This window comes from Fusarium falciforme, chromosome 12, assembly GCF_026873545.1.
Source record: "Fusarium falciforme chromosome 12, complete sequence".
NCBI classification, from domain to species: domain Eukaryota; kingdom Fungi; phylum Ascomycota; class Sordariomycetes; order Hypocreales; family Nectriaceae; genus Fusarium; species Fusarium falciforme.
In genome coordinates, this window is record NC_070555.1 from 1,414,423 (window position 1) to 1,429,147 (window position 14,725).

The 14,725-nt window shown below is 50.3% G+C and overlaps 4 protein-coding genes across 4 annotated transcripts; 1 reads left to right on the forward strand and 3 right to left on the reverse strand.

Annotated features, from left to right (window-relative positions):
• Window positions 1–1,806: 1,806 nt before the first annotated feature.
• Window positions 1,807–2,723, reverse strand: NCS54_01422600 (Hypothetical protein; the record flags this gene model as incomplete). The annotated part of the gene is made up of 2 exons (XM_053159384.1): window positions 1,807–2,491; window positions 2,602–2,723. 2 exons carry the CDS (start codon window positions 2,721–2,723, stop codon window positions 1,807–1,809), a joined length of 807 nt encoding a protein of 268 aa, XP_053015359.1.
• Window positions 2,724–4,985: 2,262 nt separating this feature from the next.
• NCS54_01422700 (Hypothetical protein) lies at window positions 4,986–6,377 on the reverse strand (the record flags this gene model as incomplete). The annotated part of the gene is made up of 1 exon (XM_053159385.1): window positions 4,986–6,377. The coding sequence occupies one exon, from the start codon at window positions 6,375–6,377 to the stop codon at window positions 4,986–4,988; it is 1,392 nt and encodes a 463-aa protein (XP_053015360.1).
• Window positions 6,378–8,318: 1,941 nt separating this feature from the next.
• On the forward strand, window positions 8,319–8,876 carry NCS54_01422800 (Hypothetical protein; the record flags this gene model as incomplete). The annotated part of the gene is made up of 1 exon (XM_053159386.1): window positions 8,319–8,876. The coding sequence occupies one exon, from the start codon at window positions 8,319–8,321 to the stop codon at window positions 8,874–8,876; it is 558 nt and encodes a 185-aa protein (XP_053015361.1).
• A 1,124-nt stretch (window positions 8,877–10,000) lies between these two features.
• On the reverse strand, window positions 10,001–13,735 carry NCS54_01422900 (Gal-mutarotas-2 domain-containing protein; the record flags this gene model as incomplete). Its single annotated transcript, XM_053159387.1, has 10 exons — window positions 13,410–13,735; window positions 12,892–13,349; window positions 11,883–12,846; window positions 11,403–11,834; window positions 11,089–11,356; window positions 10,993–11,034; window positions 10,680–10,944; window positions 10,524–10,630; window positions 10,347–10,469; window positions 10,001–10,294 (listed from the first exon to the last, which is right to left on the reverse strand). The coding sequence occupies exons 1-10, from the start codon at window positions 13,703–13,705 to the stop codon at window positions 10,001–10,003; spliced, it is 3,249 nt and encodes a 1,082-aa protein (XP_053015362.1). The 5' UTR covers window positions 13,706–13,735.
• Between the last annotated feature and the right edge of the window lie 990 nt (window positions 13,736–14,725).

Below are 14,725 nucleotides of genomic sequence, written 5' to 3' on the forward strand. Positions count from 1 at the left end.
GATGGGAATACTTTGCCGTGATGGTAGCCGGCTTCAGCGGGGCCGTAACCATTGGCGGCAGTTGGAGTCGGCTAGGTAACGGCGGCCCAGTAGCCTCCCCAGAAATGGCAAACGGCAAGACGTGATTGGTACGAGAAGCTGGGGTCGCTGAACCGAACCGAACTGCCAGGCGGGGGAAATACTCTTACCCGATGCTCAGTACCGACGGGTCTTTGTTTCTCCAAGTTAAGCAGGAGCTTGTAGTGGTGGGCATTGCCGTGGTTTTTTGCCGCACTCTCAGTCGTACGATTCGCTGCTCTCCAGACGCCACTCGGGATACAGCTCATCCAGGTTATTCAGTGAGAGAAGAGCTTTGCCACGTAGTTGCTTAGCTTAGAAACAATGATCCGGATGTACGGCTCAAGGAGAATGGCAGTTGAGTCGGGTGCGAAAATCTGACCCATTTGGTCAAGAATGAAACGCTACTTTGGTACTGCAACGGCCTCGGGAGTTGTCACGGCTTGACCGTTGAAGTTGAGCTTCTATCGAACCACGTTAGACAAGATAGTCAACTTACTATGTAGTTGACAGGTTGTGCAAGCCAATCAAAGGCCAGCTATTGACAGACATACCCCGGATCGTCAAGCAGACCGACCCGCGTGCAGTGACCACCCCGGTCAGGGTTTGGGAGGCAGGCTACAAGCCCTGCAATGCAATGCCTATGCAGACAACGGGGTCCAACGCCTGTTCTGGACAGATGCTCATTATTGGAGCCGTCAATGCGTGTACAACCATGGCATCTGGGCACAGTGAATGCAGAGCAGAGGACTGTCATGTGCATGATTGCTGGGTTATCGCGAGTAACACCGTCATGCATGTTCCCACAAAGCCTCAAGACAGAGACGAGATTTTTTAAAATTTCACACTCGCAGTTCTTCATTGGAAAAAGGTGCTGGACAAAGAGACTTCGTGTTATCGAGTTCTGACTTTGAGTGAAGGTTACGTGCTCCTGTGTCTCACCACCCACCCTGTACCTCCACCACTCTCGGGATGCTAGAGTCAAATCTACTAACACATGTGCGTCTATACTTAGCAATTGGCTCACTATTGTATTCAATAAATTTTAATACCACTTAAGGCTTAATTCACATTGTTCACGTTCGGGAACAGAAGCCGAGGCTGCCGAATGTACCTCGGTATGCTCGGTTTCTCTGCTCTCTCATCAGACGTTTGGATGCAACGATCCAACGGTAAATTTACGAGTGGGGAGAAAGAATATGAAGAGTCTGGAGACTAGAATTTCTTAATTTCATGGTCACTAAGATCCAATACGTACCCGATGAGAGTCTGACTGGATTGCGACAGCCCTTGTCTTCCCCGGGGTATGGGGTAGCACGTGGCAACCTCGCCGTGTCCACTTTCATAATCACGATATCCACCACTCGCTGGCTCGAGCAATGACACCCTCAATGCGTCGTGGAGACCCCGAGATGGCCGCGACTGAGATCCAACCAAGGCCTAACGTGTTAATAAAAGCTGTCCTTCCGGTGTTCCTTGATATTATGCCCAATGACTTCTCTTCCAGACATCATTGGTACCAACAAGAGCTGTCAATGGCATGCACAATATTTCTAGATTCATCCAATATACTAGAACGCTTTGCAGAATGAGTTGAGATTGTTGTGGTGAATCAGTTTGCTTGGTCTATTCTCTATCGGTCTTGTACTTTTCAATGTCGTCTATTTTCGTCTGTCTCCGCGTTGAGGCTGTCATGGAGTATTCGTGTTGAAACTCTTTCTAGTCAAGGACTCAAACGATCCAGATAGGTCACATCACCCGAGTCATCATAGACTTCCTGAACCCCGTGTTGGCCACGCTGCCAATCCCAAACGATGGCAAGACACGCATCATTCGAAGGGGAGCAGCAAAGCTAGTGTACTGTCTAATGACGCTCAGACGTTCTCGAATCGGCATCCAGGATCGACGAGCACAGAGATCCAAGCCCAGAAGATGAATCGGGGTACTGACGATCTGAGAAGCCGCCGGCATGAACAGCTGTGCCATCTTCAACCTAGACTCATCCGACTTGAAGATCTCGGCAAACGGCGTGATGGAGGAGAACGGAAACTCGGCGAGCTTGGGAGCGAGCATGTTCGGTAGGTTGAACGAGGCGTATATGGTCACGGCATCCCGGAGAGAGAAGAGAGCATAACTCAGCAGAGGCACAGGAGAACCACTGGCCATTCTAGAAAAGTATGCATCCTTGAAGATGCACAAACTAGAGCTGACGGTCGTGGTGGCGGCAAACTTGGCGGGCGTGGAGCAGACGATGGAGGGATCGAGGTCGTGCTGGATAGCATTGAACGAGTCGAAGAGGTTGGCGGTAGCGTAGGTTCCGAAGTAGACGAGGAAGGGAATGAACAGCGAGGCAAAGGTTGCCTTGGGCTTGGAAGTCCACTTGCGGACTGAGGACATGACAGAAGCACCGGTGGTGGCCTTGTTGAAGACGATCCTATTCACACCAAGGTTAGACCATCTCGAAATGATGAGACAGAAAGCTTGGAGTAGCATGACACAGCATCTCCATCGTTTATTGATCGAGAGACGCGTTAAACCACTCACTTGTCGATTGCAGTCACCCAAGGAGTGACCAGGGCAGATGCGAATGCCGCAGCTGCGAGGTCGACAGCGAAATATTCCCAGGTGCAGCGCTGCTGCTCTCTGACGCTCATAACTTCGGCCATTTTGAAGTTGATGAATCACGGACGATGACTACAGAGTTGCAGGAGAGAAGCAAGACGTCTTGCACTATGACTCTTAAATATTTCTAGTGATAACCATGTCTTCTGACTGCGAGTTTCTCTGGAAACTGTGCAGTGGGCGGATTCTCCCTCCCCTGTTTCGGCCGTGTCAGCCCCCTTGGGCGTGACAGCGAACTAAGACGCCGCCAGATCCCACCGGCGGCGTGATATCAAGCGCCATGTTCCCCAACAAACCGCGTGGAGGGCTTGCTTCAGAACGACAATCACGAAATTCGTTGCCAATGGAAGTTGACCTTGTGGGGTCGCGTCCTGTCTTGGTTGGCAGAGAGGGCGGCGACGCTAACCTCGAAGCCGTCTTGCGTCGGTTTAGGGAGGGCCAGATTGACTCACCTAGGTGACCCTAGTCTCACCGGGCAAGGATAAGGTCGCTATTACGTGGCTGGGTCGGCTAAGCTCGGGTTTTGTTGGGGACGTGTTATCAGATGAAGGATGCTCTCAAAGGCCCGGGGAACACATCAGCTCTGCCGATGCTCACCGTAAAGACGCAAGATCTTCAAGATTTGATTCGGTGTGTTCACCTGGACGGCCGCAAGCCTCTCCGCGCTACCCCACGTTCTCGGCATAGCAATCTCGACTCACCGAGCTAACCCCGGATTCAGCTTCAGGGGTACGGGACACACTCGGGTTCTGTGTGTGAGAAGCTATGCCTTTCCTTTTTTAGTCAAAAGTTCCTTTGGGTTCATAAGTAATAAACCTTGTCCTGTTCGCTGATCGGCGTGGTTCAACAGGGAGGGCTGGTGTGTGTGTCATAAAAGGCTGAACTCCAGTCTGTCTTTCGCCTATCTCACTGAATGCATCAACAGTTTGGCATGCCAATCAGGCCGTTTTCCCAACTTGAAGAATTGCATCGGTGAGCTTGCATGGCTCGGCTTTGCGCGGTACATGTGCTGTGGTGCCCAGAATTATGAACGACTAGCGAGATGATTCTGATCTCCCCAACTGGGGCATCATGCAGCCGATAGTTTCCGGGGTCGGAACTTGAGCCCAATCATCAATGCTGGGGCGTCTCTTGTCTAACTAAAATTGGAATCAAGGGATGGATATTGGAGATGCAACCTTGACCAGAGTAAGCATAGGCGCAAAGCGTCAGGTACCTGGCCATGAATCTCCTAGTATTCGGCATCGTCTTGATGTTTTGCGAATACGAACAGACAAGAGAAGGCTTAATAGAGGTCACAGTGAATGGGATTGCTGTTTCGCCGGAAGTAAGATAGCCCCATAGGTACCTTGAGATCGGACCTTGATGGCAAAACATGGCTGATCATCTTGCCGTGTTGGCCCAACCCTAGTAATACACACCTATATATTTCATCTAGCCCAGGAAAGTAGTAGCTCCAAAGGATTGTTAGGGTCAGCAAGAGCGGTGCAGGTCTCTTCTGGGCTAAGGCAGCGCCTCATCTAACTTGCTTAAGTGGTCGGGCTGGATAGGCTGGGCTGAGGATGGAGTTAACGGGGGAAGGGAACCCGTTCATACACCCATTGGCTATCTTTCAATTCGCCCTAGCCTGGTAATGAATGACTCTGTGAGAAGGAATGTCCGAGCTATCACCGTTACTGTATGGAAAGGTAGCACTGACCAATGTAGCTAGCTTCCAACACGAACCAGCCGGTTTCGGCAGTGTTTAGGCCAGAGCATCTAGGCAATCGGAGAGAAAAAGAGCCCGCCGAGTCAGAAGCAGAGAATGTGGCCAAATGAGCGCCCCTAATGGCCAAACTAATGGCTGGAGATTAATGCACCTCTCTGGAGCCTCTAGTCATTAAGGCCAAGGAACCTGGAGGTAAGCATAGAAACATTTACGACGCAAGAGCCAAGGCCAATGCCGTGGAAGAAGGATTTTGACATGTTTGGCCGCTTCAAACCTTCGGTCTTAATGTGAATCTTTGTGACAACAGCAAGGACTCCCCTGTTCATTTCAGTTCGCAAGTTCTGCTTGCTACTGGCGTTTATCTGACAGTTTGTGAAAACTCAATCCCTTCGAACGCTGATTGGCGCAACAGGAGGTGTGGATGAAAAGCGACCCCAAAGGGCTCATTACGGTACACCTTATACTCGTGGGCTCGAGCTGTCGTATGGGCCCACGAGTATTCAATTTCACAGGGTAGTTTCGGTTAGAATGAATAAACTTAATTAAATAATACAAAAATGAAGATAAGCTGCCCGATGTCAATCTTTCTGTCCCAACTTCAAACCATTTCGGATTGCGCCTCCTGAGTCTCTTGCTGGACGTGGGTCTCTTCTAATTCCTGCCCCTCTTCCTGCTCCTTATTCTGCGGCCTGAAAGTTTTGCTATAGCCGGAGTATGACCAGCGAAGAGGAACCAGCAGAACCAAGATAACTACAACTACAACTAGATAGTTCATGCTACGTCCTGTAACCGGCACAGAGGTGGGGAAGAGCAATGTGACAGAAAAGAAGGCCACGAACAGAGTAGAAGCAGCATTGATGGCGTATCCATAACTTCTGAAACCCGACCGCTTACTGGTTAGACGCCCACGCCCACGAAAGAATAGCGCTGCTTGTGGAAGGGCGAGCGTGATGTTCAGAAAGAACACTGAAAGGTTAGCCAAAGAGGCGTGAGTGAAACCTGGGATATAAAATAGAAAGATGACTGGGATCTGTAGGCCAAACATGAGGGCCGAGGCTCTGAGAGGACTGCCCCAATCGAGGTTCGTGAGATGCGAGGTCTCGAGGCCGCCGCATTTGGCAAAAGACCAAACTACGCGGCCTGAAGAAATGAACAGGTTCAGGAGCATGTTGTAAAAGACCACAATATACAGAACCGCCCAGAAGGTTACCAGAGCCTTGGGATTTGGTACGGCCTCGGAAGTCTGTTTATAAACTTCCAGGATAGGCAATTCGGCCCGTGCAACCGCATCAATGGCCGTGATACCAAGGCCCAGAACAATGGCCCATCCTATGGCCGCTATTGCAGACAACGATCCAGCACAACCGATGGCATTGGGAACCATGAGCCAAGGATCTCGGATCTCTCTTGCTAGATGAGCTGGAGCGTCGAGACCAGAGAAAGCCGCTAGACTGGAAGTAATGGCAATGACCATTGCCCATCCATCAGGCCACCCGCTGGTATTCCGGAAGCCGCCAGATTGCCACCAGCTCAATTGCCCGAAGACGGCGAGAATCATGGAAGTAAGAAAGCCACATACTGATAGGCCAAAGGTGAAAACACCTAGAAACCTGATGGAAGAGGGGAAACGCGTACTAGAGATCAAGGCAATTGCACACAGCAAGAGGTGAATCAACATGGCATGCCATACGCTTGGGGCGTAATCGGGATGCCAAAGACTAACCATCTGGAGAACCATTTTTGCCATGAACCAACCACACGATGCAATGGCTGCCACGAAATAGTAAATCGTGAACCATCCAGTCAAGAACGAAGCAAACCGACATGAACGTGGGAAAACTTTGTACACGATCCTGAACTGACCACCTGCTGAAGGGTAGGCCGAAGCCAGCTCCATGTAGCCCATGTGAATAATGGTCATGATTGCGACAGCAGCAAACACTGCACAGAAGAGGCCATAGTTGCCACCACAAAGCAGTGGCACTGCCATGGTAGCTCCTAACACCATCCATGAATTTGCAGTGTTGTATGCAAACACTGCCACAGTGTGCCAACCGAAGCGCACGCGCAGTCTCTGGTCAGTTGAGATGGACATGATGGATGAGATTGTGTTGTCGGAAATCGTAGTGAGTTAAGGGTTCGGAGTAAGGAGATTTCTTAGTTCATGCTAGAGGATTTTATAATATTAAGCAGCATCTACTACCCTTTGTTAATGATGTTCTTGTATAGGTAGAAGTCAAAAACTGCACAAGGACAATGGAGGAACAGTGCACAACATCGAAACACAACAAAGACATGAACCAGTGAAACTGAGCAAGACCTATAACAAGAGAACGAAATGAATTTGGTTACTACGAAATAATGAAGCTTGTTTACATTGCAACCGATGAGACACTGAACCAGTAGTACAGACTGGAGCCTTGCAGTAGGGCATGCCCTAGTAATGATATCAGCGAGGCCCACCGGCTGCTGAGCGAGAATGAAGCCTCCAACCCCTAGGTCTCACGGAGTCACGATACTGAGCATCGCCACGGGTATGAAGAAGGACTGAAATGAGTCTAACACAAAAAAAGGCACATATTCGGGTGGAAAACCTCAACTTGGTAGCCTGCCTCGGGATGTGATTTTGGAGGGATCAACCGCCAACAAAGCCATCGATGGACCCAGCTCCGACTTCAACAAAGAGAATTGGTGACATGCATCCAACAACAATACTTGGAAAGACGTTGTTGGCGTTGTACCTTTAAAATTGAACAGAAAACACTCCTGTTTCCACATTGAGCCACGGTAAGTATCAAGAGGCGGCGGCAGGAATTTAGTCAACTTGCATTTGATCTGGGCAGCCTACCTACTTGCTATGCCTGCAACTTGGCGTAAGCAAAGCCTCGTTTGCCCTCATCGGTCGACCAATACACGATGATGAGATCCCTCAATTCTCCGATTGAATTGAAATGGCAAGATGAGAGTCCTCTAGGCTCTGCTTGGTTCTGCCGAGCTCCAATAAACCCCTCATAGGACTTGCGGGAGCAGAGAGACACTCCGCTTGACCGTAAGAAAAGATGGCTTGCAGCTGAATGAGAGACAAGGCAGAAAATCACAAAATGGCGACACAATAGCACCCGAAGTGCGCCACCGAGGATTAGGCTGAGGCTGACACCGAAGCTCTCATTATTCACCCCTCGTCTCATTGGATGCCTGCCCTGCTGAGCTCTTCAATCTTCCACTGACCAACAGTCCTGGGATTCAGTTACGTAGCTGTATTCCTTCAGCTGAAGGCCTCTTTTCCAAGATGGGCGCCGACAGGGCTCATTTGAGTTAAGCATATCTGCACGTTCCGCCATCTTTTGGCAGTAAGCAAGCCACTTTCAAGCCCTCGTGATGCCTTTACAGTAGCATCCGGGCAGTGCCACACTCCAGTTTGGACAGGCAGCTCTCTAGACCGTGGCTTAACAAGCATTGCTATTTCCAGGCAAGCGTGGTTTGCTCGAGTTCTCCGTCCCCAGGCGGATGGCTTCCAGTCAATAGCTCGACGCCGCCTGCTCTCTATTGGTCGCCTTTTGGTGATATCACGCTTCCCCGCCTTTTCCCATCTTTCGATTGCGATCTCAACCTTGCCATGGCTGATGGCGGAGCCGCCTGTTTCTGGCTGTGCTCGACGCCTTTCTTGTGATGCGAGGAATGTGCTGCGTGAGCGCTATTTTTGACCCTGGAAGAGATGGGCGTACTCTGTCTTGGCGATAGTAGACGGAAAAAGTCGGATATCGAGTCTCGTTGCACATTACGCTCCCTCTAGAAGATCGTCAGGTATAAGAGACGACCTCGGTCCTCGATAGAAACTCATCATTCAGACAACAGCCTCTCAACGACCAACACAGCAATCACTTCAATACACATATTTACATTTTCTCCTCTCATCTCCATCAAGTTCAAGATGCTCTTTAAGACTCTTGTCGCTACTGTCTTCGCCGCCGCCTCCGGCCTGGCAGCTCCTCTCACAGCTCGGGACGATCCCTTCTTCGCCCCCTCTGCCATCTGGCAATACAATGTCCGCAACGGTGCCATCTCCTCTGCAACTGAGGGCCTGGTCTCCAAATCCACCAGCAACAATGGCAACGACATCACCACACTCCTGACCTTTACCTACCCCTCAGAGGCCGAGGGCAAGCAGTGCCAGTTTGCCTTCTACCTCGACAACGGAGCCACACTCACTGGCAGCAAGAAGCTCGATCTCTTTACCAGCAACAGCCCAGCTCCCGGACCTACCTCCGGCTGGGGCCCTGGAAACCAGCGCAACATCCACCTCGGTCGTCTCAGTGCTGATCTCGGCTCGTTTGCCACGTGGGATGCCACCTACAACGCCTACCTCACCGAGAAGACAGACTGCAAGGCTGCCGGCACAACTGAAGGCTTTGAGCTTGTTGGTGTCTACGACAACGACGTGGTCTCCTGGAACCCCGATGTTGCTGGCCCTCGCATCATCTACACTTAAAAGTTGGAGTTTGGCGGCGCATGACTTTTCCCTTCACGACTTTCATTAATACCCGTTCCCAACTTGTTAGTTGGTATCATTTAGAGGCACCGATGGCGCATAACGAGATGCACGAATATTGATGGATGAGGACTTCATGATCACTCCCTACAGGCTCTTTAAACGGGGCTATAGATGCTTGTTTTGTAATTAGGTTTCAGCCATTTGTAATGATATTACCCATTTGCGATGATCAATACTGCAGTTGCCGAAAACGAAAGGTGTGAAAAGTCAATTGAAGGTTAATTCCAGCAACATTGAGCAATTCATGGCTCCACAAAGTCAGTAGTGAGCCGACAGGTCATATTCCCGAGCTCAAGTAGTTACCTCCCACGAGTCTCCGCCTGGGTCAGCTTGAGTCAACCTGCTCATGCTGACCGATCCAGGCCTGACTGACGGGGAGATGCGGGGTGCCTCTGCAGCCCCGAACTCTGTCGAGGTGCGGCTGAGTTATGAGACATATTGGGCAGTAGGCTCCGCGTGATGAACGTGGCGATCGTAAGCGACATTTGCACTTTGATGCAAGTATCAGCCTACAAATCTTGTACTGCCGCCTACCCTCAAGACAAAGATGCCGCCTAGCCGAGTGACCGCTTGTCCGAGTTTAGGAGGCTGAGTACTTCGGGTCAGCCCTGTGCAACCCATCGTACCAGAAGGCGAGCTGAGATTGTATCTCTGAGTGGAGAAAGAAACATGTAGGCTACCGGAAGCAGTATGATATAGTGTTATAACCAGCTGGTCCGAGAGAGCACCGAGAACCTAATCGCAAAGCTACACAAATACGGCTTAGAAATGGATACCATAAGCGCATGCCCAGGCCGCAGGATCAGTTCGCGTTGGTAGATTAATGGCAGTGATATGAGTGGAAAAGCTTGGTTGAATAAAGAGAAATTTCATTCAGTCTGCTTGTATTACATAGGTAGAAAGGTATGAAACATACTAAGGCTTGCGTCGAATGATGGGTGAGTATGACGATGAAAGAGTGACCACCCAGAGGCTCATTGACAGGTTGGGATTCCAAGATTGAGCAATCTGTTATATCCAAGTCATAACGGAGGATGAGAAAGAGGAAAATTCTCTGCTGCTTAGCCCAGGGCTCCGTGGATCAACTGGATAGTGACTCCATGCTCAGTGTGAGCGTCAGCAACAGGCAGAGTGACGATAGTGGCACGATAATTGTTGTTGGTGTCGCTTGCAACCTTGTTGTTGGCCGATGAGACCTTGACCGAGCTGAGATTTGCAGACGGGTCGTGCCAGAAGACCAGTGTGTACTTGGAGCCCACGATGTCTGACAGGTCGCCGTACTTGTTCCACTTTGAGCTGATGGTCACTGTGCGCGCAAACTGGACAGAGGAGTTTTGGTTGGAAATCTCGGTTGCCTTGAAGAAATATTAGCTTCATAGGTATGTGAGAGAAACTCATATGACTAACCTGTTCGATCAAGACTTCGCAGTACTTGCCCGCCGCTTTCGAGTCCCCAATCTTCAGTCCCGGGACAGGTGTCTCTGGGGCGCTCTCTCTGGAGATGCCGTCGTCAAGGTACATTTTGTATTGCTGTGCAGCATTAGAAAAGTGAATTAAATTGGGGAGCCTTGAGTGTAAACCTACACTGTTTTTCCCTGGGTAGATATGCAAAGTAATCGGATTGGCCGGTTGTTGAGTGAGAGACGGGTCGGGGATGTAGTCTCTGACTTGGATCTTGGGAATGATGGCTCCTAATCCCTGTTAGTAACTGTCCCCAGAGTTTTGACATCGATGACTTACCCTCACGAATATACATGGGCGTGATGTACGGTAACTGAGAGTCCTGATCACTGATGAGGCAACTGTACTCGATCCGACTTCCACCATCAGCAGCAGAGGGAAGAGCGACGCCGATGGGGTCATCTGGACGCAGGTTCATGGGGTACCACTTGTCAGGATATGGCAGATAGAGCTTGCGAGTCTGACGTTTGCTCTCAGGGAAAAGAGCTGGCGCCACGAGCAAGTCGTTTCTGACCATGTACTGGCTTCGAGTGAAAAACTGGTTCTATACAAAAAGTAAGTACGTCGTATATCTAGAAGGGGGGGCACTCACGTCTGCCGAGAAGAGACTTCTGTCAATATCATCCGTGACCACCTGTAGACGTTAGCTCGTTCAGTCTCTGGAGGTGAATGGGAACAGAGAGCGTACCATTGCTCGAGCAATGGGCAAGCCAGTGATGACGTTCTCAAACATGGCATCATACAGCAGCTGCATGAGACTATATCTGAGACGGATGTAGTATCGGCAGACGGGAAGAACAGCTCGGTAGAGCATGGCCTCTCGTCCCTGGTACTTGTCCTTGTTCTCGTCATAATGCTTCTGGTAAGCATACGGTTCTTGAAACTGCTTTCCGTCCTTTCTCATTTGACCTTGCTTGGGCCCATCAACCCAGTAGCGCTTCTTGGTGTAGTGGTTTCTAAAAGACTGTGAGCCAAGAACAGGAGAAAAGTCAAGTGCCTCACCTAAACCAAGGCAGAAGAGAGTATGCGCAGTACCACCGAATCAAGAGCTCGGGGTTGGCGTAATCTCGTTCAGCATCGACGAACTCGAACCCGCCAACATCCTGGCCAGAGATTGTGATTCCAGACATACCAAGAGCCAAGACTTGAGCAACTGAGATGTCAAGGAAGTCCCAGGTCGAAGCATTGTCTCCTGTCCAGAGACCAGCAAAACGGTGGCTGCCAACAAAGCTTCCTCTTCCGATGATGAAGTTGCGTCTGTTCTCTCTCCAAGCGAGCTCAGGGCTGAGCTTGTGGATGTTTTCGAGGCCATGGTAGGTTGCCTTGTGCAAATTGTAGCTGTATAAGGACCAGATTTCGATTGCCTTTCTCTGTTTTGCGCGATCCGGATCTCCAGACCAACCATCAGAGTCGAGCAAGAGTCGGAAGGGCAGACTAAAACTATGTCAGTACTTTCAGAGGTGAATGCCACTTTTGACTCACGACTTCATGTCTCCGTATTCCTCGGCGATGCAAGGAGACGTCATGTCCTGCCACACAAAGTCGAGGCCGCACTCAAAGAGATACTGATACTGCTTCCCCCACCACTTGCGGACATCCTTGTTGTTCAGGTTTGGATAGTGACCTGGGTGACCATTTCCCCAGCCGTAGAAGACGCCGCCATGAAATGGCTTCCCGGTATTGAAGACTTGCGAGAAGTCGTAGTCGTCTGACTGAAAGTACGGTGGCTTCTCATACTGGGGAGCTTTGAAGATCTGATTGCCCACACTGAATCCCAAGTAGCGCTGTTGGTAGGCTTGGGGAGCTGATGGATCAATGTCTCGGCTGTCTGCGATGAAGTATCCCTTCTGGAGACCCTCATTGAGGGTGCTGTACTCCTGGTTGGGAAGCGAGTTGATGTAAGGAGTGATGTTGGTAGAGCACTTGACACCCTTCTCTCGGAGCTTCTTGAACATGTTGACGGGATCAGGGAAGTGATTCTCTCTCTTGTCGATAGTGAATGTGCGGTAATCATCCTGCATGTCCACATCGATGTGCATGCCGTCGAGCGGGAAACCGCACTTGCGGTATTCCTCAACAGCTTCCAGGACCATCTCCTGGTTGTCGTAACCGTAGCATCCTTGGTGGTACCCCAGCACATATCGCGGCTTGAGCCTTGGAGTGCCGACAATGGAGGTGTACGACTGAATAAGCTCTTGCATGCTGTCAGCTGCCACCATGATGCAGTGGAAACTGTTGAATCTGGTTGCCACGCGGATAGAGTTCTGGTCCTTGACGCCGACATCAACACAGATGTGAGAGTAGTTGTCGATGAAAGTGGCGAGCTGAGACTGGTATCCCGGGTGAGAGTCGACTTCGATCCAGAAAGGCTCCGAATGGTACAGGGGCTCCCGGTCATCGAGAGGTCCTTGGCCATAGACATTCTGATATCGCATGTTGTCAAAGTCTGGCAGCGTTAGAACCACGATTTCCAAGGACTAGTATCACTCACTGAAGTAGTTCATGTATGTCTTCTTCTTGAAGAGATGCTTGCCTCCCTGCTCTCCGAATCCCATGAAATCAGCCGTGACCGACTTTTCGACAGAGAGAACAGTTGCATTGCTTTGGTACTGCAGACCCCGTGGTTTGGTCTTCCAGATGATTGCAGCCTCAGCACCCTTGGAAGTATGCAACTTCAGCTTGTCGCTGGTGGTGGCATCAAAACTCTGCAACACTGGCAGCTTCTCGACCGGGGACTGGCTCTTGAGGACCCGGACCGCGGTGATTTGAAAGGGGTCCCGCTGAATCCATAGTTGAAGCTTCACCTGTCTTTGATCTGTCTTGGGGTTCATAACAGATTGGAGGATGTAGTACTTGGGATCTTCGATGATCTCGACAGCCCAGTCAATATTCTCAACGGCATCGAGAGTGCTGATGAGGAGGCTGAGAGTATCTCGAATGATCGTACGACTCCCAATTATCAGCATGGCATTTCCAGGGCCAGTTAAAGGGACGGGTGTAATAGCTCACCTGTTGTAGTCTGTGAACTCAGATCCCTTTCGATTGTTGGGATCAAACCGGATTCTCCAGACTTGGGGGCGCATGAATTGGACCAAGAGCAGGGAATCATCGTTGAAGCGGAAGATGGTTCCATGGCTGACAGCAGGGTTCGGCTTGCCATCGTCCAGCAATTGATCTGACGGCTGAAGGGATACAGTGGCAGGCTGCTTTACTCCGCCCGAGGGGGAGTCAAGGCCTTGGAAGAAGTCATCGGCTTTGACAAAGATGTAGGGGTCTCTGAGCTTGGTGGCTTCAAATTCACCCATCTTGACCACTGATGAAGGAGTGGGCGAACAATGAATGATTGGTGAGTGAGGGGAGCTTACTATCGTAGGGAAGAGCGAGCTGCGGATTATTATGGCTCAATCGGTGTCACCCAAGCTGGTTCCCCGCTTATGCTGTGTGACTACAACGTAACACTTCGTTTCCTCAAGTCATACCATTCCATAACGCCCAAGACGCGTGTCTCTACTCTCCACAAACAGATTCGGTCTAAGAATACGAGGCTTTCTGGGGAAGAGTTACATAAATGTGAACTGCCGACATGATTGAGCTCCTAGAATGGATTGCTGCTTCGACCGGTGAACGGATAAGGGGTGACACAACCTTGATCGTCAGTCCTCACAAAGTAAACAAACATGATCAGATTCAAAGACACGGGGAGATCGTCGTGCTACTATTGGTTGGGTAAGCCACTCAATTGATGAGGAGGAATGTTGTAGTGAAGGCCTGTGTAGCCCAAGCCCTCAAAGCGTGTTAGGCCGAATTCATACCCAGATGTCGAATGACGGCTTCCATACGAGATAATAACCGGCATTAATTTTGATCTGTTCTATAAGAGATCTTAATCTTCTACATCAAACTCAATGGGTCTCAACGGTGTTCGTGTCAGCCCGCAGAGTGCGTTTTGAGGCCACCCATGATATGCGCCACCCATTGGCCTGAGCATAATGTTATTGGCCAATGGTTCGGGGAAGGATCTTAGACATCCGGCTGAATCATCGCGGGGTTGCAATTTTCTGACCATACCCAAAGAATCCGGAATGCTTCAAGGAGATATTCCTGCATGACATCGGCTCAGCCGCTCAGAGCGATGTAATGATGGCTGCTTGGCGAGCTACTCTATCCTGCATATCGATGCATGAAGATCCTGAAGGAGAGGTTTCTGGAGCTTTTCATTTGCCATTTCCGAGTATTTGCTTCTCGGGGATTCGCAATGGCTGCCAGAGACAACACCTGCTGGAATGCCGCCCTGTTTTGGTTTCCCGTGAGTTTGACATTTGGTG